The sequence below is a fragment of the Aristolochia californica genome, unplaced genomic scaffold (assembly GCF_029961685.1).
Source record: "Aristolochia californica isolate CCGP_79_NKW_82.1479 unplaced genomic scaffold, dmAriCali1.0.hap1 SCAF_13, whole genome shotgun sequence".
In the NCBI taxonomy this organism is placed as follows: Eukaryota; Viridiplantae; Streptophyta; class Magnoliopsida; order Piperales; family Aristolochiaceae; genus Aristolochia; species Aristolochia californica.
Window position 1 is genome coordinate 28,459,042 of NW_027181804.1, and position 18,648 is coordinate 28,477,689.

Sequence of the window (18,648 nt, forward strand, 5' to 3'; positions counted from 1 at the left end):
GGCTGTGGAGATGCTCGAAAGGAGATTAGATGCCAGGATGGCTTTAGAATCCGAGAGGTCTCTTCTGAGGTTCAAATTTCAGTCCCCTGTTTCAGACCAGAGATCTGAGGTAGAGGCATCAATATTTCTAGCCAGGATAGAGATAGGCTCATGCTAATGTTGAGCCTGGGTTGGACAGTCCACCAATCGGACCAAAATTTTGTGGAGGTCCCATTGCCAACATAGCACTTAACAACTTTCTTGAATTCTAGGAGTAGCAATGCTATTTTTTTTTTAGGCTGGCGACAAACGGTAGTATCTTCCCCCCTCAGTCCGCCAACCCAAAAGCTTGTTGGCAGCAACTACGGCTCTCCAAATTAGACCTGGGAAAAGATTGGATTTCCAGATCCATTTAAGGAGAGGAGCAGAATTTGTAGTGGCAGTGTCTCAGATACCCAGTTTGCCAAGGAATTTTGGCTGCAGACCTCTTCTGATACTTTTTCTCACCATTTGGTCCTCCCCAAAGAAATGTTCTTTTGATGAGCTCAATTCTGTTTCTAATAGAGGTAGGGCACCGGAACCTAGGCAGAAAGTAACCAGGAATTCCACGAAGGCAGGATTTTATGAGAACCAACTTACCAACTTTAGAGAGGAACTTTCCTTTCCAGGATACCAAGCGACCCTCCAGGCGCTCAATAACAGGGTGCCAGGAGCACTTGGAGAGTAATCCAGGGTCAGGGGGAGGCCCAAATAAGTGTATAGAGTCATCTTAGTTTTACATCCAAGGTAGCTGGCCATGAAGTTTAAAAGGTGGGGTTCAATGTTAAAACCAATAATAGATGACTTTGACCAACTAACTTTCTGACCGGATGAGATTTCAAATAGATTGAGCAATGCTTTAATTTGATGAATTTGTTTCAAAGAGCCTTCACAAAAGAAGATGGTGTCATCTACATATTGTAGGAGGGCGATGTCCTGAGCAGGATATGAGGATATGGGGTTGAGCCATCCCGATCTTTTAGCTAGTCGAACCATGACCGACAAATGTTCGCCAATAAGGGTGAAGATGAAAGGTGACAACGGATCTCCTTGTCTGATTCCCCTAGTTCCATTGAAGCACCCACAGGGCCTACCGTTGGCAAGAACACAATAAGATGTAGTAGAAATGCAGTTTCTCATCAAATTTGATTTGTTATTGATAGCCATTTTAGATCTCCTAGAGAGTTGGTTTGTTAATGATAGCCATTTGATCAATTGGAACTCTGGGAACAAGTATATTGAAGATAGAATGTTTTTTTTTTTTTTTTTTTGCTTGGACAACTGATTCTAAAAGTTTTGAGCAGTACTACAGTTAACTCTTTTTTCTTTAGAAAAACAAAAAGAAAAAAAGAAAAGTCTAAACTAACAACTCTTAGCATGATGTACCCCAATTTTCATCTCTTGAACTAACTCTAGGTTTTTTATCCATCTCTCAAACATTATCATTTGATTGTAGTTTATACTTTTTTTGTTGTGAAATCCATCTAATTTTTTTGTTGTTGCTGAGTTACTTTTTTTATTGAACAGTCATTTTGTTAATTGGAGATTGTTTATTGCTACATGCATGTAAGTAATTGTTGCTGCTTTTTACAAATATAGGGGTCTTGCCTACAACCATTGCAGTGCAATCACCCTACGTTGCACAAGTACAACTTTTGAGGGACAGGCTTGATCAGCACCCCGAGGCTGTGGGTGTTGAGGTAGCAACTATTGACAGCTTTCAAGGACGGGAGGCTGATGCAGTAATCATTTCAATGGCATGTCCTCAAAATTTAATTACTATTTTCGAATTACTTCATAACGTTTCTTTTATTCCCACCATGAATCATTGAAATGTGTTCATCTATTTATCTCAACTTAGGGCTCCATTATATGATAGAAAGATAAACTGTTACACTAAGCTGCAAATAGGTTCTTGTTTGTGCAATTATTGAGTTGGAAAGATTAGGAGAAGAGTGTGAAGTTGGGTCTAAAACCTATCCCAAAATGACTAGTCACCTTAGGAAGTACCTTGTACAACTAATAAGCTTAACATATTTGTTCTTTCTAATCCATGTGGGACTATTCCTTAATACTCCCCTTCACGTGTAGGCTATTTGGCCTCTTACATGTGAATAATTTGGGTGGAGGCCCACATATTAGTACCTAATCTGATACCATGTGAAGTTGGGTCCAAGGCCTATCCCAAATGACTAATCACCTTAGGAAGTATCTTTCGCAACTAATAAGCTTAACATATTTGTTCTCACTAATCCACGTGGGACTATTCCTTAACAAAGAGAGTGTGAGAAAAAGGAAGGCTGACAAGACAGGAGAAACAAGAACAGAAAAAAAGAGGCTTGTCCAGTTATTAGGAGTCAATTTCTCTTCGTTTAATTGTAACACTTGATGCTAAGTATGCCATGTTGCCAGAATGCCCCTGAGTTGAACATAATATAAAAGCTGGTAAAAACTTGAAAAGTAATTTAATGCCCTTAGAAGGACAAAAATTGTGGTTGTGCCCCTTATTCTTCAAACACTAATCCAAAAGGTAGAGCATATATTCTATAAATGACTATCTTGCAACATATGTGCGAAAGCAAAGATGAAGCTAGTGCTTCATAAATACATCTGCAAGTTGGTCCTTGGAGGATATATGTTCTATAGTAATCTTCTTTTTTAACAAATTTTGTTTGTGGAAATGAAAGTCAACGTTAATATTCTTTATCTTCTGAGGAAGTATTGGGTTAACATTATATGCTACTGCTTATTGTTTTTTTTGTTGAAATAGTGATGATTTTATTTCAAGAAAGAATAAGATACAACAAGGGAGGCCTCCCCTTACAACGAGGGATTAAATGGAGGGACCCAACACATGAATTTGCACCCAAATTGGCTGATTTGAGAACATGGGACCAGGTACAAGGGATATAGGGTACAAGATCCATAATGTCAAGATAAAGCTGCCAATGACGCTAGAGCGGGAAGGTGGAGGAGGAGCACCATCCGATGACCACCCGAGAGTCCCCTTCAACTATGATCGGACCGTTGAAGTGATCATGGAAGATACGAAGTCCGTGAAGCGAACTAGATAGCTCCGCTGTAGTCAAATCAGTAATGGCGAGAGGACCCGAGTAGGAAATAATAGCGTTTCCACTAGAGTCCGAAAAAACCAAATTTTTTTTTTTTATGAAATGTGAATTTATTAAGAGAACAAAAAGGAACTTACTCCAGACAACAAGGGATTGCAAGGAGGCTCTTTCCTTGGCTATAGCATCAGCCACATAATTTGTTGATCTCGGAATGAGAGACCAGAAATAATAAAAAAGATTAACAATATCCATAATTTCAAAAAAGGCATCCCAAAGGCGCCATGGAGGTGAAGATGCATTCTCGCACCAATTGATCACCACCTTAGAGTCTCCCTCAATCAGGATTGGCTTGGAGCAATGATCGCAAAAAACACGAAGCCCATTAAGAAGACTTTGAAGCTCAACCGTTGTGGAGTCTGCAATACCGAGAGGCCCGGAGAAAGAGACGATCTGGCTCCCAAAAGAATCACGAATCATGCCACTAAACCCGGCTAAGCCAGGATTTCCAAGAGAAGGTCCATCAAAATTCAACTTAAAGACTCCAGCAGGAGGTGGAGTCCATTCGCAGATGACAGGGGGATTCGAAGAGATGTGGAGCTGGGCTAGGCTTCTCCAATTATTTCTGATGGATGTTCCTGAGAAAGTGGAGAAGGCCTTATTATTACATATATTTAAACACTTTTCCTCAAGTTGGAGCGTATATATCAAAGAGCCCCAGCCTGTTACAAAAATTAAAAATTCCCAATTCTTTCTTACCGAATGCTTTAGTAAAGATATCTTAACATAGGTAACTATCAGTTAATAAAAAACATAGGGAGTAACTACAACACCATTAATTACTGCATCATGGACAAAATGACAATTACTTTTTTCGTGTTTTCATGAAATACTGAGTTACTGACAATGAAAATTGCAGCCTGGTAGTCATAAAACATCTTCAAAGCTTCTGTGGTAGAAAAATTCAACTCTTGTATCACTGACCTCCCCAACAGGAATTCAACACCTGGTCGAAAATGTCACAGTATCTTGTATGTAACTTCTAAATGTATTTTCCTCGGATGCTCCATAAATTGGCTGACCATGTTCACTGCAAACGATATGTTAGGTCTAGTCACTGTAGCATAAATAAGCTTGTCGGCTAACCGTCTATGCATAATCTTGTCATTAAGCTGGGCACTATCATCTTCGTGGAGATTGTGATTTACCTCAATTGCTGTCTCAACAGGTCTTGCTCCTGACAATCCATACTCATCATCATACAAGTAACATATTTTCTCTGTGTCAAAATAATACCTTCTTTACTCCTTGCTACCTCAATCCCAAGGAAATATTTAAGGGAACCTATATCCTTGGTTGAAAATGTTTAATCTTTTGATGTCTTCTATGCCCTTCAAACCATTCCCTAACAACACTATGTCATCAACGTATACAATCAGCATTGCAACTTTAGAAGGACTCTTCGAGACTTGACATCCCCTTCTATATAACATAACTGCCATCAATGAAGAGGAGAGGAGGCTTCACATGCTTGTGCTTTGGATTGGCTGCTTTGATACCATGTAAAAGTATAAAATAAAGAGGATTGAGAGAGGAAGAAGAAGAGAAAGGAAGGAGAGAAGTTTTGGAACAAGAGAGCTGAAGCATTGGCTCTTGTTGGGGATAATGCTCAACCCACAATCTCTTTTATTAAGTGAGTTGAGGTCTGAAAAATAGGTGATTTGGGGAGAAAATAAAAGAGGAAAATTTTTTCTAGAAGAGGGGCAATTTCTTGGAATCTGAGCCAGAAAGGCCCTTCCTGCTTCTTTATAATCAGGGTTTAAGTAAAAATTTACAAAAGGACAAAAATGCCTCTCAATACTCAAAATTACATATCTCTTAAAATACATGTTTAAATTGAATGGAAATTTAACTAGAGATAAAATAAGACATTCTTTATCTAATAGCCATAATCTAAGAGAAAATGTAATATGGAAAATATAGGAAAAGACCAAAATACCCTTGAACTTGTATTTTAACATCCCCCCTCCAGCTGGAGAGTAGATATCAAACAATCCTAGCCTGTCACTAAAGGATACATGTTCATGTCTCCCCAAAGGCTTGGTAAATATATCTCCCAACTGGTATGTAGACTATACATAAGGAGTTACCACCTTCTCCTGCATAATTGCATCTCTAATAAAGTGGCAGTCGACCTCTATATGTTTCGTCCTCTCATGGAATACAGGGTTGCTGGCAATAAAAATGTTTGCCTTGTTTTCAGAGAGAGCAGTGGAGACCCTATTCTATCCTATGCAGAGTTGGTGGGTATTGCTGATTCAAATACTTCTGAAGTGAGTGCTCTTCTATTCGGCCTCCAAATCTTTAAAGAGCGGCTTCATGGCAAGCTGATTATTGCAGGCGACTCAAAGACTGTCATCAGCTGGTGTTCAAAAGACAACTCCCCTTCTTGGCGCCACTAGCCAATCACTGATTGTATTGCTGACATTGTGTCATCCATTCATTGTAATTGGAACCTCGTTCCTAGATCAACCAATTCTTTGGTTGATAAATTGGCAAAATTCGGAACCTCCCAACAATCTCTCATTGTTTGGGAAGACTTCCCCTCTTGTAATCTGCTTGTTTGAACTGTCTTAATAAAATTCAGTATCATTTCAAAAAAAAAAAAAAAACTCCTGCCTGGTTATCACTATTCATAACCATAGGGTCAGGTAACGTAAAACCAAACTCAAAAAACACAAACTTAATCCACATTAGCTCACTAACTGTATGAGCCATTACTGGATACTCGACTCTGCACTGGACCTAGCCACAATAAACACATTTTTGATCCACTTGATCATTTCGGCCACGACCATGGGTTGTGTAAGAGTGACCTCTACTTCTATTATTACCACCATGAAATTGACTATCAGGCTTACTAGTAGAAGATTGAAGGTTAAGAGCAATTACTTTTGAGAGGGCTCCACCTGACTCATTCTTATTTACAACTGCACCTTCAGGTCCCAAACCATCCAAAAACCGAGCTACTTGAATTTGATTTTCTTTCTTACGAATGTCTTCATCATTCTTAATAAATGGATGGAATGTACTAATCTCCTGTAGTACTCCCTTCATCTCAGTGAAATAATTTGTCACTGATCTACTTCCACGCTTCATATTAAAGAACTTCACATATAACTCATAAATCCTTGACAAATTACTTTTTTGAGACAAAATGGAAGCCAATGTAGTCCACATTGCCTTAGCAATACTGCAACTCAAAATTTGATCACTAAATCTGGATTCCATTCTGTTGACCAACCAGGTCATTACTTAATTATCTTCTGCCACCCAATCTTCAGTAACAAGTACCGGGAGATCATCATTTATATATTTTGCCATTCTTTTGGCCCTCAAATACATAAAAAGTGATCTAGACCAATTTACATAATTCGATCCATTCAACCGGATCGTAGTTATTTGAATATACTAAGAAAATTTCACATATGAGCTCTAAACAATCCTCTGGACAATATTGGAATCATCCATTAAATATCACCAAACACCACAATTCAGTACACTAGAGCATCAATTAACCAAAGGGAAGCACTTTTCCCAAATTTCTATGTTTGCATAGTCAAGTGGGCCCCACATTGAATTCAATTAGGGCAATATAGCACCCAATTCATTCAATTTAGAATTAATAGTGATCAATTCCAGCAATTGAGACCATAAATCGATGAAAGAATGACCTAATTGTAAGAAATCAGGATGACCTAATTATATGGATGATGACACAAACATTAGGTTGATGACGCAAGCAGATTTAAGAAATTTCCTCAAATTGGGATCATCAAACACTTTTAAATCCCAACATTCAATAAAATAGAAGCAATAATCATTAGCCAATAGGCTACTATAGGCAGAAAAAGGTTTTGTATTCTCTTGGTAATATAAATACAACTTTATAAAAAAAAGGACAGAAAAAGGAAAAAAATGGATTTTTTACCCTACCTGTCCAGAAATCTGGGAAAAACCTTCAAGGATATTGCTAAAAATGGAGAGAAGATCCACAAAATCGAAAGAAACTTGCCCAAGACTTGCGTTACTGCTCTGATACCATGAAAATGGGTGATTTGGGGAGAAAATAGAAAGAGGAAAAATATTTTTGGAAGACGGGCATCCGTGCTGCCTTGGAATCCGAGCCAGAAGGGTTTTACTTGACTAGCTAACTTAGGAAACCTCTTTTCCAGCTAATAAACTCAAGATCTTTGTACTCAGTAATCCATGTGGGACTATTCCTTAACACTCCCCCTCATGTGTAGACCCTCTTATGTGGCCCTACAAGTGGATAATTTAGGCGTAGGTAGTTTAGGTGTAGGCTCTCTTTTGTGGGTCTACAAGTGGATAGTTTTAGCTGTAGGCCTTTTTTGTGGCTCTACAAGTAGATAGTTTTGGTGCAGATCCACATGAGTACCTGCTTTGATACCATGTTAAGTTAGGTCGAAGGCCCATCCCGAAATGACTAGCCAACTTAGGAAACCTCTTTTCCAGCTAATAAACTCAAGATCTTTGTACTCAGTAATCCATGTGGGACTAATCCTTAACAAGGGTTTAATTGAAAATTTATAAAAGGACAAAAATGCCCTTCAATACTCAAAACTACATATCTCCTAAAATACATGTCTAAATTGAATGAAAATTTAACTAGAGATAAAATAAGACATTCTCTATCTAATAGCCATACTCTAAGAGAAAAATGTCATATGGAAAATTTGTAAATTACCAAAATACCCATGAACTTGTATTTTAATAATGTCAATTTACAGAAATGCCCCTATACATTTAAAATCACTTAAACCTTAATATCTCCCAATAAACATACTCAAATTACTTGAAGATAAAAGTAGAGAGATCTAATCATGTAGAATAAGATAATATAAAAAAAAGATGAAACTACCCTCCAGTAGATTTTCTAATTGTAAATCTATATAAAATTTTTGGCCTCCAAATCTTCATGGACCATCTCCATGGCAAGCTACTTATTGAAGGAGACTCAAAGGCTGTCATCAGCTAGTGCTCAAAAGATAGCTCCCCCCCTTGGCTCCACTACCCTATCACTGATTGTATTGCTGACTTTGTGTCCTCAATTCATTGTAATTGGAATCTCATTCCTAGATCAGCCAATTCCTTGGCTGATAAATTAGCTAAATTCTGAACCTCCCAGCAATCTCTTATTGTTTGGGAATGCTTCTCCCCTTGTAATCTACTCGTTTGAGCTTTGTTTTTATAAAATTCAGCATCATTTAAAAAAAAATCTATATAAAAATTTAAAGAAGAAAAACTTTCATGAACTCAATTTAGGCTGGACAAACTGAATGAATAGAAGAAAGGGAATAAAAAATAAATTTGAAATTACTTACAATAAGAAATAAAAAATATATTTTTTAAAAGAAGAACTTGAATCAGGTGACATAACCAATTCTGCAGACAAAGATAAATTGATAATCTGGACTACTTAATTTTTTTTAAATGATAAAATGGATGATCTTTCTCCAAGAAGTGGAAAACTTGAACCCAAAGCCATCCAAGAGGGGACTATATCTCAACTAAAACATAAATTTTCCTGAAAGTAGGACATTCCATCACCATGGAGCTCTTTCAAGCAATAAATTCCAATTCAATAATCTACTTTGATGTCAAGTAAACATGATAATGGTATCTTATGGTCTATAAACTGGTGGAGAGGCAGAAGCAAAGAGAGGTTGGTTGTTTAAATTGAAGGAAGAAGAGCAGAAGAAGAGAGAAGCATGAGAGAAAATGAAAACATTTGTTAATGTGTATCCTAACTTGACTCTCTCTCTTTTGGAAGCAAAGAGAGGTTAGTTGTTTAAATTGAGGGAAGAAGAGCAGAAGAAGACAGAATCATAAGAGAAAATGAAAACATTTGTTAATGTGTATCCTATCTTGACTCTCTATCTCTTTTGTAAGTAAAACTGAAGTATTAGAAAAAAATTATCCTAATTTTTCTGACATTTGAAAACAATTTAACTCTTTGTGTACCCCTACACCTTTAATACTCAAAAGAATACCAATGCCCTCATGATATCATAAAAAAATATGTCAAGTACCCCCCAGCTTATTTACATCGACTTGCAAATGGAAAAATATTATTAGGAAAAGAGATAGTAAGATCTCAAAGATTAGAAAATCTTTGACATGAGGAAAAGATGAAAAGTGAAAAAATGGCTGGGGCAAAGAAAACTGAGGTGTGAATTAAAGAGTGTTTTAAGAGCTAGATTTTCTTCTTTTTCTCCTTCGGATTACTTAGCCTGGCATTGCAGACTCAGATGATGAAGGCCAGCTTATGCTTCTTTTAGTGTTGAGCATTTGATCCACCTGAGCTTGTGACATGTTGCCCCTGTAATAAAATTTGATTGACAATGAATAACAAAATAAAGAGAATAAAATTCCATGTATACACAAATGGGTCTGAAATTGGATTGGATTTGTCTATACCTAGTTTGGAATCATTTTCAATAGGTTGAATTAAAAATTAAAAAAAAAGGATTGGGTCAAGTTTCAGACAAATGTTATTAAATTCAAACCAGGCCAACCACTAGATCCATGTTCTACTGGTCCTAGCCCCTCTTGGGGGTCTAATTCTCAAAAACCCACTAACCTGACCAATCTCCCATCAATCCCCCTCCCCACCCTGCTGTTAGGCTTTTTTTTTCCTACTGACTGAGGAGGAAGTTTTACATGCTGATGAGGAGGATAGGGGCCCTTCCCTACTTGTACAAGAAGAGGGTGGGCAAAAGCAAAAGCACCCTTGTTATTCCGCATCACCCCCTCTCATTTTCTTTGTAGACAATCGAGAGCTAGGAATCATGTTAAGCTGCTTTATTCTAATAATTTTTTAGAGCAGAAATATTTCTATAACTACTTTCAAAAAAATCTATAGCTAGGAAAAAAAATTTACATTAAAAAGTAATATTATATCTATAGCGGTTAATTTAAAAAAAGCTATCCATGTCACAAAAAACTTGTAATTTTTATGATATAGGAAAAGTGTGCTAGAGTGTTGTTAAAATACAAGTCGAGGGGTATTTTTGTCATTTTTTATATTTTTCACATTGCATTTTTCTCTTATAGTATGACTATTAGATAGAGAATGTCTTATTTTATCTTTAGTTAAATTGTCATCCAATTTAGACATGTATTTTAGGAGATGTAATTTTGAGTATTGAGGGGCATTTTTGTCCTTTCGTAAATTTTCACTTAAACCTTGATTATAAAGAAGATGGACATGCTTTTTTTGGCTCGGATTCCAAGGCAACAAAGCTGCTGCTCTTCCAAAACTCTTTTTCCTCTTCTATTTTTCCCCAAATCACATATTTTTCATGGTATTAGAGTAGTAACGCAAGTCTTGGGCAAGATCGCTATTGGGTCACTCTTTCATCGATTTATAGTCTCAATTACTGAAATGGATCGCTACTGGTTTGAAATTGAGTGAATTGGGTGCTGAATTGCCCTAATTGAATTTGGTGTGGGGCTCACTTGACTACACAAGCATAGAAATTTGGGGAAAGTGTTTCCCTTTGGTTAATTGACACTCTAGTGTACTGAATTGTGGTTTTTGGTGATATTTAATGGCAGATTCAAGCACACGGGTTGCTGTTTAGAGGACTGTTGAGAGCTCAGATGTGAAATTATCTCAGTCTATTCTGATAACTACGGTCTGGTTGAATGGATCGAGTTATGTAAACTGGTCCAGATCAGTTTTGATGTATTTGGGGGCTAGAAGAATGGCAAAATATATAACCGATGATCCCCTGGTGCCTGTTACTGAAGATTGGGTGGCAGAAGATAATTTAGTAATGACTTGGATGATCGACAGTATGGAATCCAGATTTAGTGACCAGATTTTGAGCTGCAGTACTGCTAAGGCAATGTGGAATACTTTGACTTCTATTTTGTCCCAAGAATGTTATTTTTCAAGGATCTATGAGTTATATGTGAAATTCTTTAATATGAAGCGTGGAGGTAGATCAGTGACAAATTATTTCACTGAGATGAAGGGAGTACTATATGAGATTAGTACATTTCATCCTTTTACTATGAATGTTGAAGATATTTGTAAGAAAAAAAATCATATTCAAGAAGCCCGATTTTTGGATGGTTTGGGGCTTGAATATGATACTATTAGAGCCCAACTATTGGTTAATGAGGATGTGACCACCCTTGAGCAAGCCCTTAACAAAGTTCTTTGAGCAAAAGGTGCAGTTGTAAATAAGAATGAGTCAAGTGGAGCCCTGTCAGAAGTAATTGTTCTTAACCTTCAGTCTTCTATTGGTAAGCCTGATGGTCAGTTTCATGGAGGTAATAATAGAGGTAGAGGTCCCTCTTCCTCTACCCACGGTCATGGTCGAAATGATTGGGGGATTAGAAATGTGTTCATTGTGGTATGATTGATCATATTTCTAAGAAATGCTTGAAATTTTTTGGTAAGCCTACCTGGGCCAACTCTATAGTCACAGATAAGGATGCCTCCTCACACACGAGATCCTATGAGGAAATTCAGCAGTTATTACAGTGACTGGGTCAACTGGCTGCTTTATCTATTGCTTCTCAGACTACTGAGACTTCTCCTTCTTCCTCAGCGAGTTCCACGATGGCTAGTACAGGTATGAATGCACTAAATGTATCTCATTCCCCTTTTTGGATCATTGATTCAGAAGCCTCTACACACATGTCAGGTATGCCCTCCCTATTTTATTTTATTAGTCCATCTCATTCATATCATCAAATTACTTTAGCTGATGGATCCACCTCTCCCATTCACGAGGAAGGTACAGTTCACACTACTCGACAAATATCCTTAAATTCTATTTTATTTGTACCAAAGTTTCCAATTAATCTCTTGTCTATGAGTCATATAAACTAAATCCTTAAATTGTTCAGTAACCTTTTATCCTACTTGTGTTTTCCAGGACTCGAAAATGAAGAGGATGATTGGTTCATGACATGAGAAGGGAAGGCCCTACATGTTAGATGGTGTATCCGTTTCTCGAGTTGTGGCTTTTACTACTAGAAATTTTCTTACTTGTGGCATTTGCGTTTGGGACATCCCTCACCATCTAAGTTGCGTCAGTTTTTTCCTACTCTACTATCCAATATTTCATTTGATTGCAAATCCTGTCAACTGGGAAAGCATCGTCAATCCAGTTTCCCAGTTAGCTCTAGTCAAAGCACCAAGTTGTTTGAATTAGTCCAGTCTGATGTATGGGGTCCATGTCGAGTTCCTAGCCCATTTGGTTTTAAGTATTTTGTGTCGTTCATTGATGATTTTAGTAGAGCCACTTGGGGGTATCTCCTATGGGAGAAGTCCGAAGTATTTGATGTATTCTTCAATATTTTCAATGAAATAAAAAATCAATTTGGTGTCTGTGTTCATGTGATTTGTATTGACAATGGTTTAGAATATCTTAACCATAAATTTCCAGTATTTTGTGCTTCTCATGTATTACCCATCAAACTTCCTACCCTTATACCATAAAAATAGACATCTCCTTGAGGTTACAAGGACACTTTTACTACATATGAATGTTCCTAAATCTTTTTGGGGAGATGTAGTTTTAGCTTTGTGCTATTTGGTTAATCATATGCCCTCATCTGTTTTGAGCGGTCAAGTTCCTCTTCATGTTTTAAAGCCCAATTGTAAATTGTTTGATGTGGCTCCTCGTATTTTTTTATGTACTTGTTTCATTCATATGTTTGAAACTTCGGTTGATAAGTTGTCACCTCGGTCTGTCAAATGTTTTTTTTTCTAGGATATTCGACAAAAAGGGTACAAAAGTTATTATCCTATTCGACGGAAGACATGTGTCAAACGATGTGACCTTCTTTGAACATACTCCATATATTTCCTCATCTATTGAGCTTCCTATATCACCTGAATCCCCTTCAGACAATCCTGTTCTTGTTGCAGTTTTGGATGTACCAGCTTCATCGAGTTCTTCATTGCCTCTTCGCGTTTACACTTGTCGCTCTTGTGCTCCTACAGTACCGCCAACAGTTAACTCTATAGAGCTCTCTTCTCATGATCCACCAACTTTCTCATTACTTGCAAATCCTGTTGTCTCTGATTTGAACCTGCCTATTAGTCTAAGAAAAGGTAAACGATCTTTTACTTCTCATATGATATCCAAATATGTGTCTCTCGATTTCTTGTCCCTATCCTGCATGTCCTTTGCTATGTCATTGTCTACATCCCATATACCTCTTTTAGTGCAGGAAACCTTGTGCTCTCTAGAATGGAAACAAGCTATGGATGATGAGATGAGTGCTTTGGTGTCTTGGGGAACATGACGTCTATGTGATCCACCAGCAGGAGTAGCTATTGTGGTGTGTCTTTGGGTTTATACTATTAAATGTAATGTTGATGGCTCTATTTAACTGTACAAAGCTCGACTAGTAGCGAAAGGGTACACAAACTTTTGGAGTTGATGTCTTTGAGACATTCTCTTTTGTGGCCTGACTTCAGTACGTATCTTAATATTTGTGGTTGTTAATAAGGGTTGACCTCTCTTTCAACTTGATGTGAAGAATGCCTTTCTATATGGTGATCTACATGAGGAAGTGTTTATGGAGCAACATATTGGGTATGTTGCACAAGGGGAGACCCGAAAAGTGTGTAAGCTACAAAAGACTATTTATGGACTTAAACAAAGTCCACGAGCTTGGTTTGAAAAGTTTAGTGATGTAGTACTACAGTTTGGGTTCTATAGGAGCTATTGTGATCATTCTATGTTCCTACTTAAAAGGAAGACTAGTATGGTGGTTTTGGTTGTCTATGTAGATGACATTATGTTATCTGGTGATGATCATGATGGTATTACAAAAGTTAAACAATATCTGGTCACACATTTTCAGACAAAGGATTTGGGCTCTCTCAAGTACTTCCTTGGCATTGAAGTCGCTCGTAGCAAGCGATGTATTGTTCTTTCTCAAAGAAAATATATATTGGATATGTTACAGGAGTATGGTTTATTAGTTGCTAAACCCATAGCCACCCCCATGGAAGCTAATCATAATCTACATACACCCAAGGTCCTACACTCAAGGATAAAACTCAATTCCAACGCTTAGTAGGTAAACTGATCTATGCTACATTTACCAGGGCGGATATCTCATTTGTTGTGGAAGTTGTGAGCCAATTCATAGAAAATCCTTAGAAAGTCCATTTAAAAGTTGCTTAGAGGATTTTGAAGTACTTGAAGAGTGCACTTGGAAAAGGTTTTCTGTATATTCAAAATGGGAAAGTTGATGTACTAGGGTATTCCGATGTTGATTATGCTGGGTGTAAGATGGATAGACATTCTACGTCAGTCTACTGCTGTTTTGTTGGAGGCAATCTGGTAAACTGGAAAAGTAAGAAACAAACAGTTGTGGCTAGGTCTAGTGCAAAAGCCGAGTATCAAGCAATGACTCATACAGTTAGTGAGCTTATGTGGATTAAGTCTGTGCTTCTTGAGTTTGGTATTACGTTATCTGACCCTATGGTTATGAATTGTGATAACCAAACTGCCATTTTTATTACCAGTAACTCTGTATTCCTTGAGAGAATGAAACATATAGAGCTTAACTACCACTTAATTAGAGATGCAGTTATGCAGGAGAAGGAGGTAACTCCTTATGTAAAGTCTTCAGACCAAGTGGGAGATATATTTACCAAGCCTTTGGGATGACGTAAATATGTATCTATTAGTGACAAGTTGAGATTGTTTGATATCTACTCTTTAGCATGAGGGGGAGTGTTAAAATACAAGTCCAAGGGTATTTTGTTATTTATTATATTTTCCACATTAACATTTTCTCTTATAGTATGACTATTAGATAGAGGATGTCTTATTTTATCTCTAGTTAATTTTTCATTCAATTTAGACATGTATTTTAGGAGATATGTGATTTTGAGTATTGAGGGAAATTTTTGTCCGTTTGTAAGTTTTCACTTAAACCTTGATTATAAAGAAGCTGGACTATTAGATAGAGAATGTCTTATTTTATTTCTAGTTAAATTTTCATTCAATTTAGACATAGGAGATGTAATTTTGAGTATTGAGGGACATTTTTGTCCGTTTATAAATTTTCACTTAAACCCTGATTATAAAGAAGCTGGATGGGCTTTTTTTGGTTCGGATTCCAAGGCAGCATAGCTGCTCCTCTTCCAAAACTCTTTTTCCTTTTCTATTTTCTCCCCAAATCATATATTTTTCAAGTGTAATTGATATTAAAATGTTAGGACAAATTTATGAAATAACGAAAATATACCCAATCACTGTTGCCACTGAAATAAACTTGTGCTAGTACATAGGCTGCGTTGCCATATGGCTCTGCCTAATCTCATTTATACTTAATTTCAAGCCTTTCAATTGAAACATATTTCATGGCAAAAAAAAAAAAAAATGAGTCCGAGAGTACTGATTTGTTCTCTCACTTCCGAGCTGAATCTGAGGTTATATTGGTTGCTGCTGTATGTAGGTGCGCTCAAACACTTTAGGAGCTGTTGGATTCTTGGGTGATGGCAGAAGAATGAACGTAGCTATAACTAGAGCAAGGAAGCATGTGGCACTTGTGTGTGACAGCTCAACCATATGCCACAATAGTTTTCTTGCCAGGTTGTTGCGCCACATTCGACGTTTTGGAAGGGTAAAACATGCTGAACCAGGTGCTTTTGGTGGTGCTGGTCTAAGCATGCATCCCATGTTGCCCTCATTAAGTTAGATTTTGTGCTGCAGTTTTTTTTTAAGTTATTTGCTTGTGCAAGAAGCCCTGAAGGATAAATCTTTATCATAGACAGCAAGCAGCCATAGATCCATATCCAATTTACATGGAATTGTGTTTCTGCTTTTGTATTTTCTTTTCCTGATATCTATTTTTTTCGTTTTAAGGCAGGGGTAGTGCATTTATGACTGCCACTGAAATGTTTAAAGTCTGTATAAAGTTATTCTTTAGACAATGAAGCAAATCTTTGTACATATAAAATTGGATGTATCAGGATTCTCCTTACAACTCTGTTGAAGAGAAATAAAGGGTGTGTTAAGCATTTCCATGTACCCTTCTTTTGAAGGAAAATATGATTGCATGTATAATGCATAATGAACAGACAAACACACCAAAAACATCAAAAGAAACTGAAAAGAATGGAAATTTTGAAGGGACCATTAATGGTACTTGAGGAATCAGGACCATTAATCCTGCCTTATTTAGGCTTCAAATTCTTTTCATCAACTTTAAAGCTCTAGTCCATCAGGTTACACAGCCTGAAAGTTGGGAGATATTTTCTGCCTTTAACAGTGATAAAGATTTCAATGTCTTAGACTGCAGATAAAACTTTATCCAGCAGGGATGCTGATTCATTATTGATACAGACTAGAGCTTAGGTGTGTTTATCAGACTGCCAGATGTGTACTGATTCCGAAGTAGAATAGCTCTTGAAGACTTTTTGTGTGTTTATCAGGTTATCCTTCTCGATGATGATAACCCTAACAATGGCGCCGAATATGGTTTGTTGCATCAAATCAGTTCATTTAGATGTGGCCACCAGTCAAAATTCTCACAAAGCTGTACAATGCAAAAATCAACGAGATAGATAAATTCTCACTAGTCTCAGAAGTCATCTATGTCAAAATCTTTGTAAATAACTGCTCTTAGGAGGTTGAACAATGAAAATACAAGAAATAATAAGTAAAGAAAAAAATCTATGGTTAAAAGCTCAAAACAGTATCAACAAATGACAAAAAAATGTAAAAAGTTTAGTACACAATAAGAGTAATATGACTCTACTGGGATTTGAACCCAAATCTCCAGTTGCCTGGTGCCATACCATTAGGCCATAAAGTCTTATCAATATAATGGAAACAATACAACTAGTATGTAGCTCAAGACAACTAGATATATATACACCTAACACCTCAAGGCCTGCATAGTCATTCCTAAATCCTAAACCCTATATCATCAAATATACTTGTTATCACAAAAAGTACATGTTTTGATTATTGGTGACCTGTTTGTGAATTTTCTATCAATATTTTTTTCGACAACACAAATATCAAAGTTCAATACTTTCTTGATTAATCTCACTATCAAGTTCAAATATCATATTACAATGTCAATACAATACAATTCAGCATGAATAACTTCAGCATCCAGATTTAGTCAAGAAACAGATGCCAAATACAAAGCATAATCCAACATTAAGGAATAACACTCAACATCAGTAAACATCTGATTTCTCTGTTAATTGCTGCCTACGGAAATACTGAGGGTTAACGTAGCCAAAACTTCCTTTCATTGCGGCACTTGACATGGGTTCCTGTGTAGGGCCTATCTTTGACAGGCCAAAGTTTGCCACATTTGCAGCAAATTTTTTATCCATTAATATGTTAGTTGTCTTAAAATCCCTATGATTTGGATCCTGGCAATCCCATAAAGCCACACAATCCATGTGAAGTGCTCAGGATATTACATGTCATCTTGGTCATCCTATGAGATTTTCTAGAGCTTCAGAATCTGGTACGGTACTGCTGACAACAGCAGGAAGAATAGTAGACTGAATCAGAGGCACCTGCCATGATTTCTGATAACAAGAGAAACACCAGTACAAACACCAAACTGCAGGGATTGAAGACAAAGAGATATTATTATGAGAAACTAAAAAGAAGGGGCATATAGAGATACAATTATTCTAAAAAGCCATTTGAGACATAATTCTTTATCGTCAGAAAAGTAAAACATCAACTGCCAAATATTAATGTTACAATCCTAAGGTCAAAGTACAACGGTACGAAATGAAGAAAACAAACTACTTCCCAAATAGACACAATAAAGGTATTAGACCATCCTACTTACCAACCCACAAACTAAAAGATTTACCTATTAGACCTTATCAGACCATCCTATTTACTAACACAACTAAAAGATTTTTTTTTTCTCTGAACATCTATTACACTTTAAGACCTCGTTACAAACCTTCCCGTGTGAGCCATTTAGTGAAAGGTTCATTTTACAAACTAAAAGGAAGCTTAGGAGAAGTATGATGCAATACAATTCAAATGTTTTTTTATATTTAACGAATTACATTGTTATCAAAGTTTTTACATTTACAATAACATAGTAATTTATCATTCGACAATGATACTATGCGGCCCAATTTTGACCTGAATAATATAAAAGTCATCTAAAAATTATTTTGAAAAAGTAAATTGCAATTTGCATTCTATAAGTTCCAAAAACTCTTTAAAGGGAAGGACATAACAGGTGAGAACCACAAACTTACTCAAGAGAGTGAGCCTAAAAGAAACACCTATATAATGCTTCTAAAAGCTACTTTTAACGAGTATGCAATATGTTTTCCATAAATTTCTTAACAAAGTAAGCTCAAATAAATCCGACAACATAAATGTTTTAAAAAACAAAGCAGAGCTCGATTTAATCAATTAGTAATTTGATTAACGACAAAGTAAAGTGTTTACAACAAGTAAAGCTTGTGATAGCTATATAGCAAAAACATACTATG

At 36.6% G+C, this 18,648-nt stretch overlaps 1 protein-coding gene across 2 annotated transcripts in view; it reads left to right on the plus strand.

The window, feature by feature from the left end:
• The window catches only part of LOC137948252 (DNA polymerase alpha-associated DNA helicase A), a 56,273-nt gene extending 40,100 nt beyond the window's left edge, over positions 1-16,173 (plus strand). The window contains exons 6-7 of one of the 2 annotated variants that reach the window (XM_068794263.1): positions 1,618-1,775; positions 15,612-16,173. In XM_068794263.1, the coding sequence (XP_068650364.1) occupies positions 1,618-1,775; positions 15,612-15,854 (401 nt within the window). In that variant the 3' untranslated portion in view covers positions 15,855-16,173. Of the gene's footprint in view, positions 1-1,617; positions 1,780-15,611 lie in introns of both variants that reach the window. The other variant, XM_068794264.1, reaches the window with a different exon arrangement.
• Positions 16,174-18,648: the final 2,475 nt, after the last annotated feature.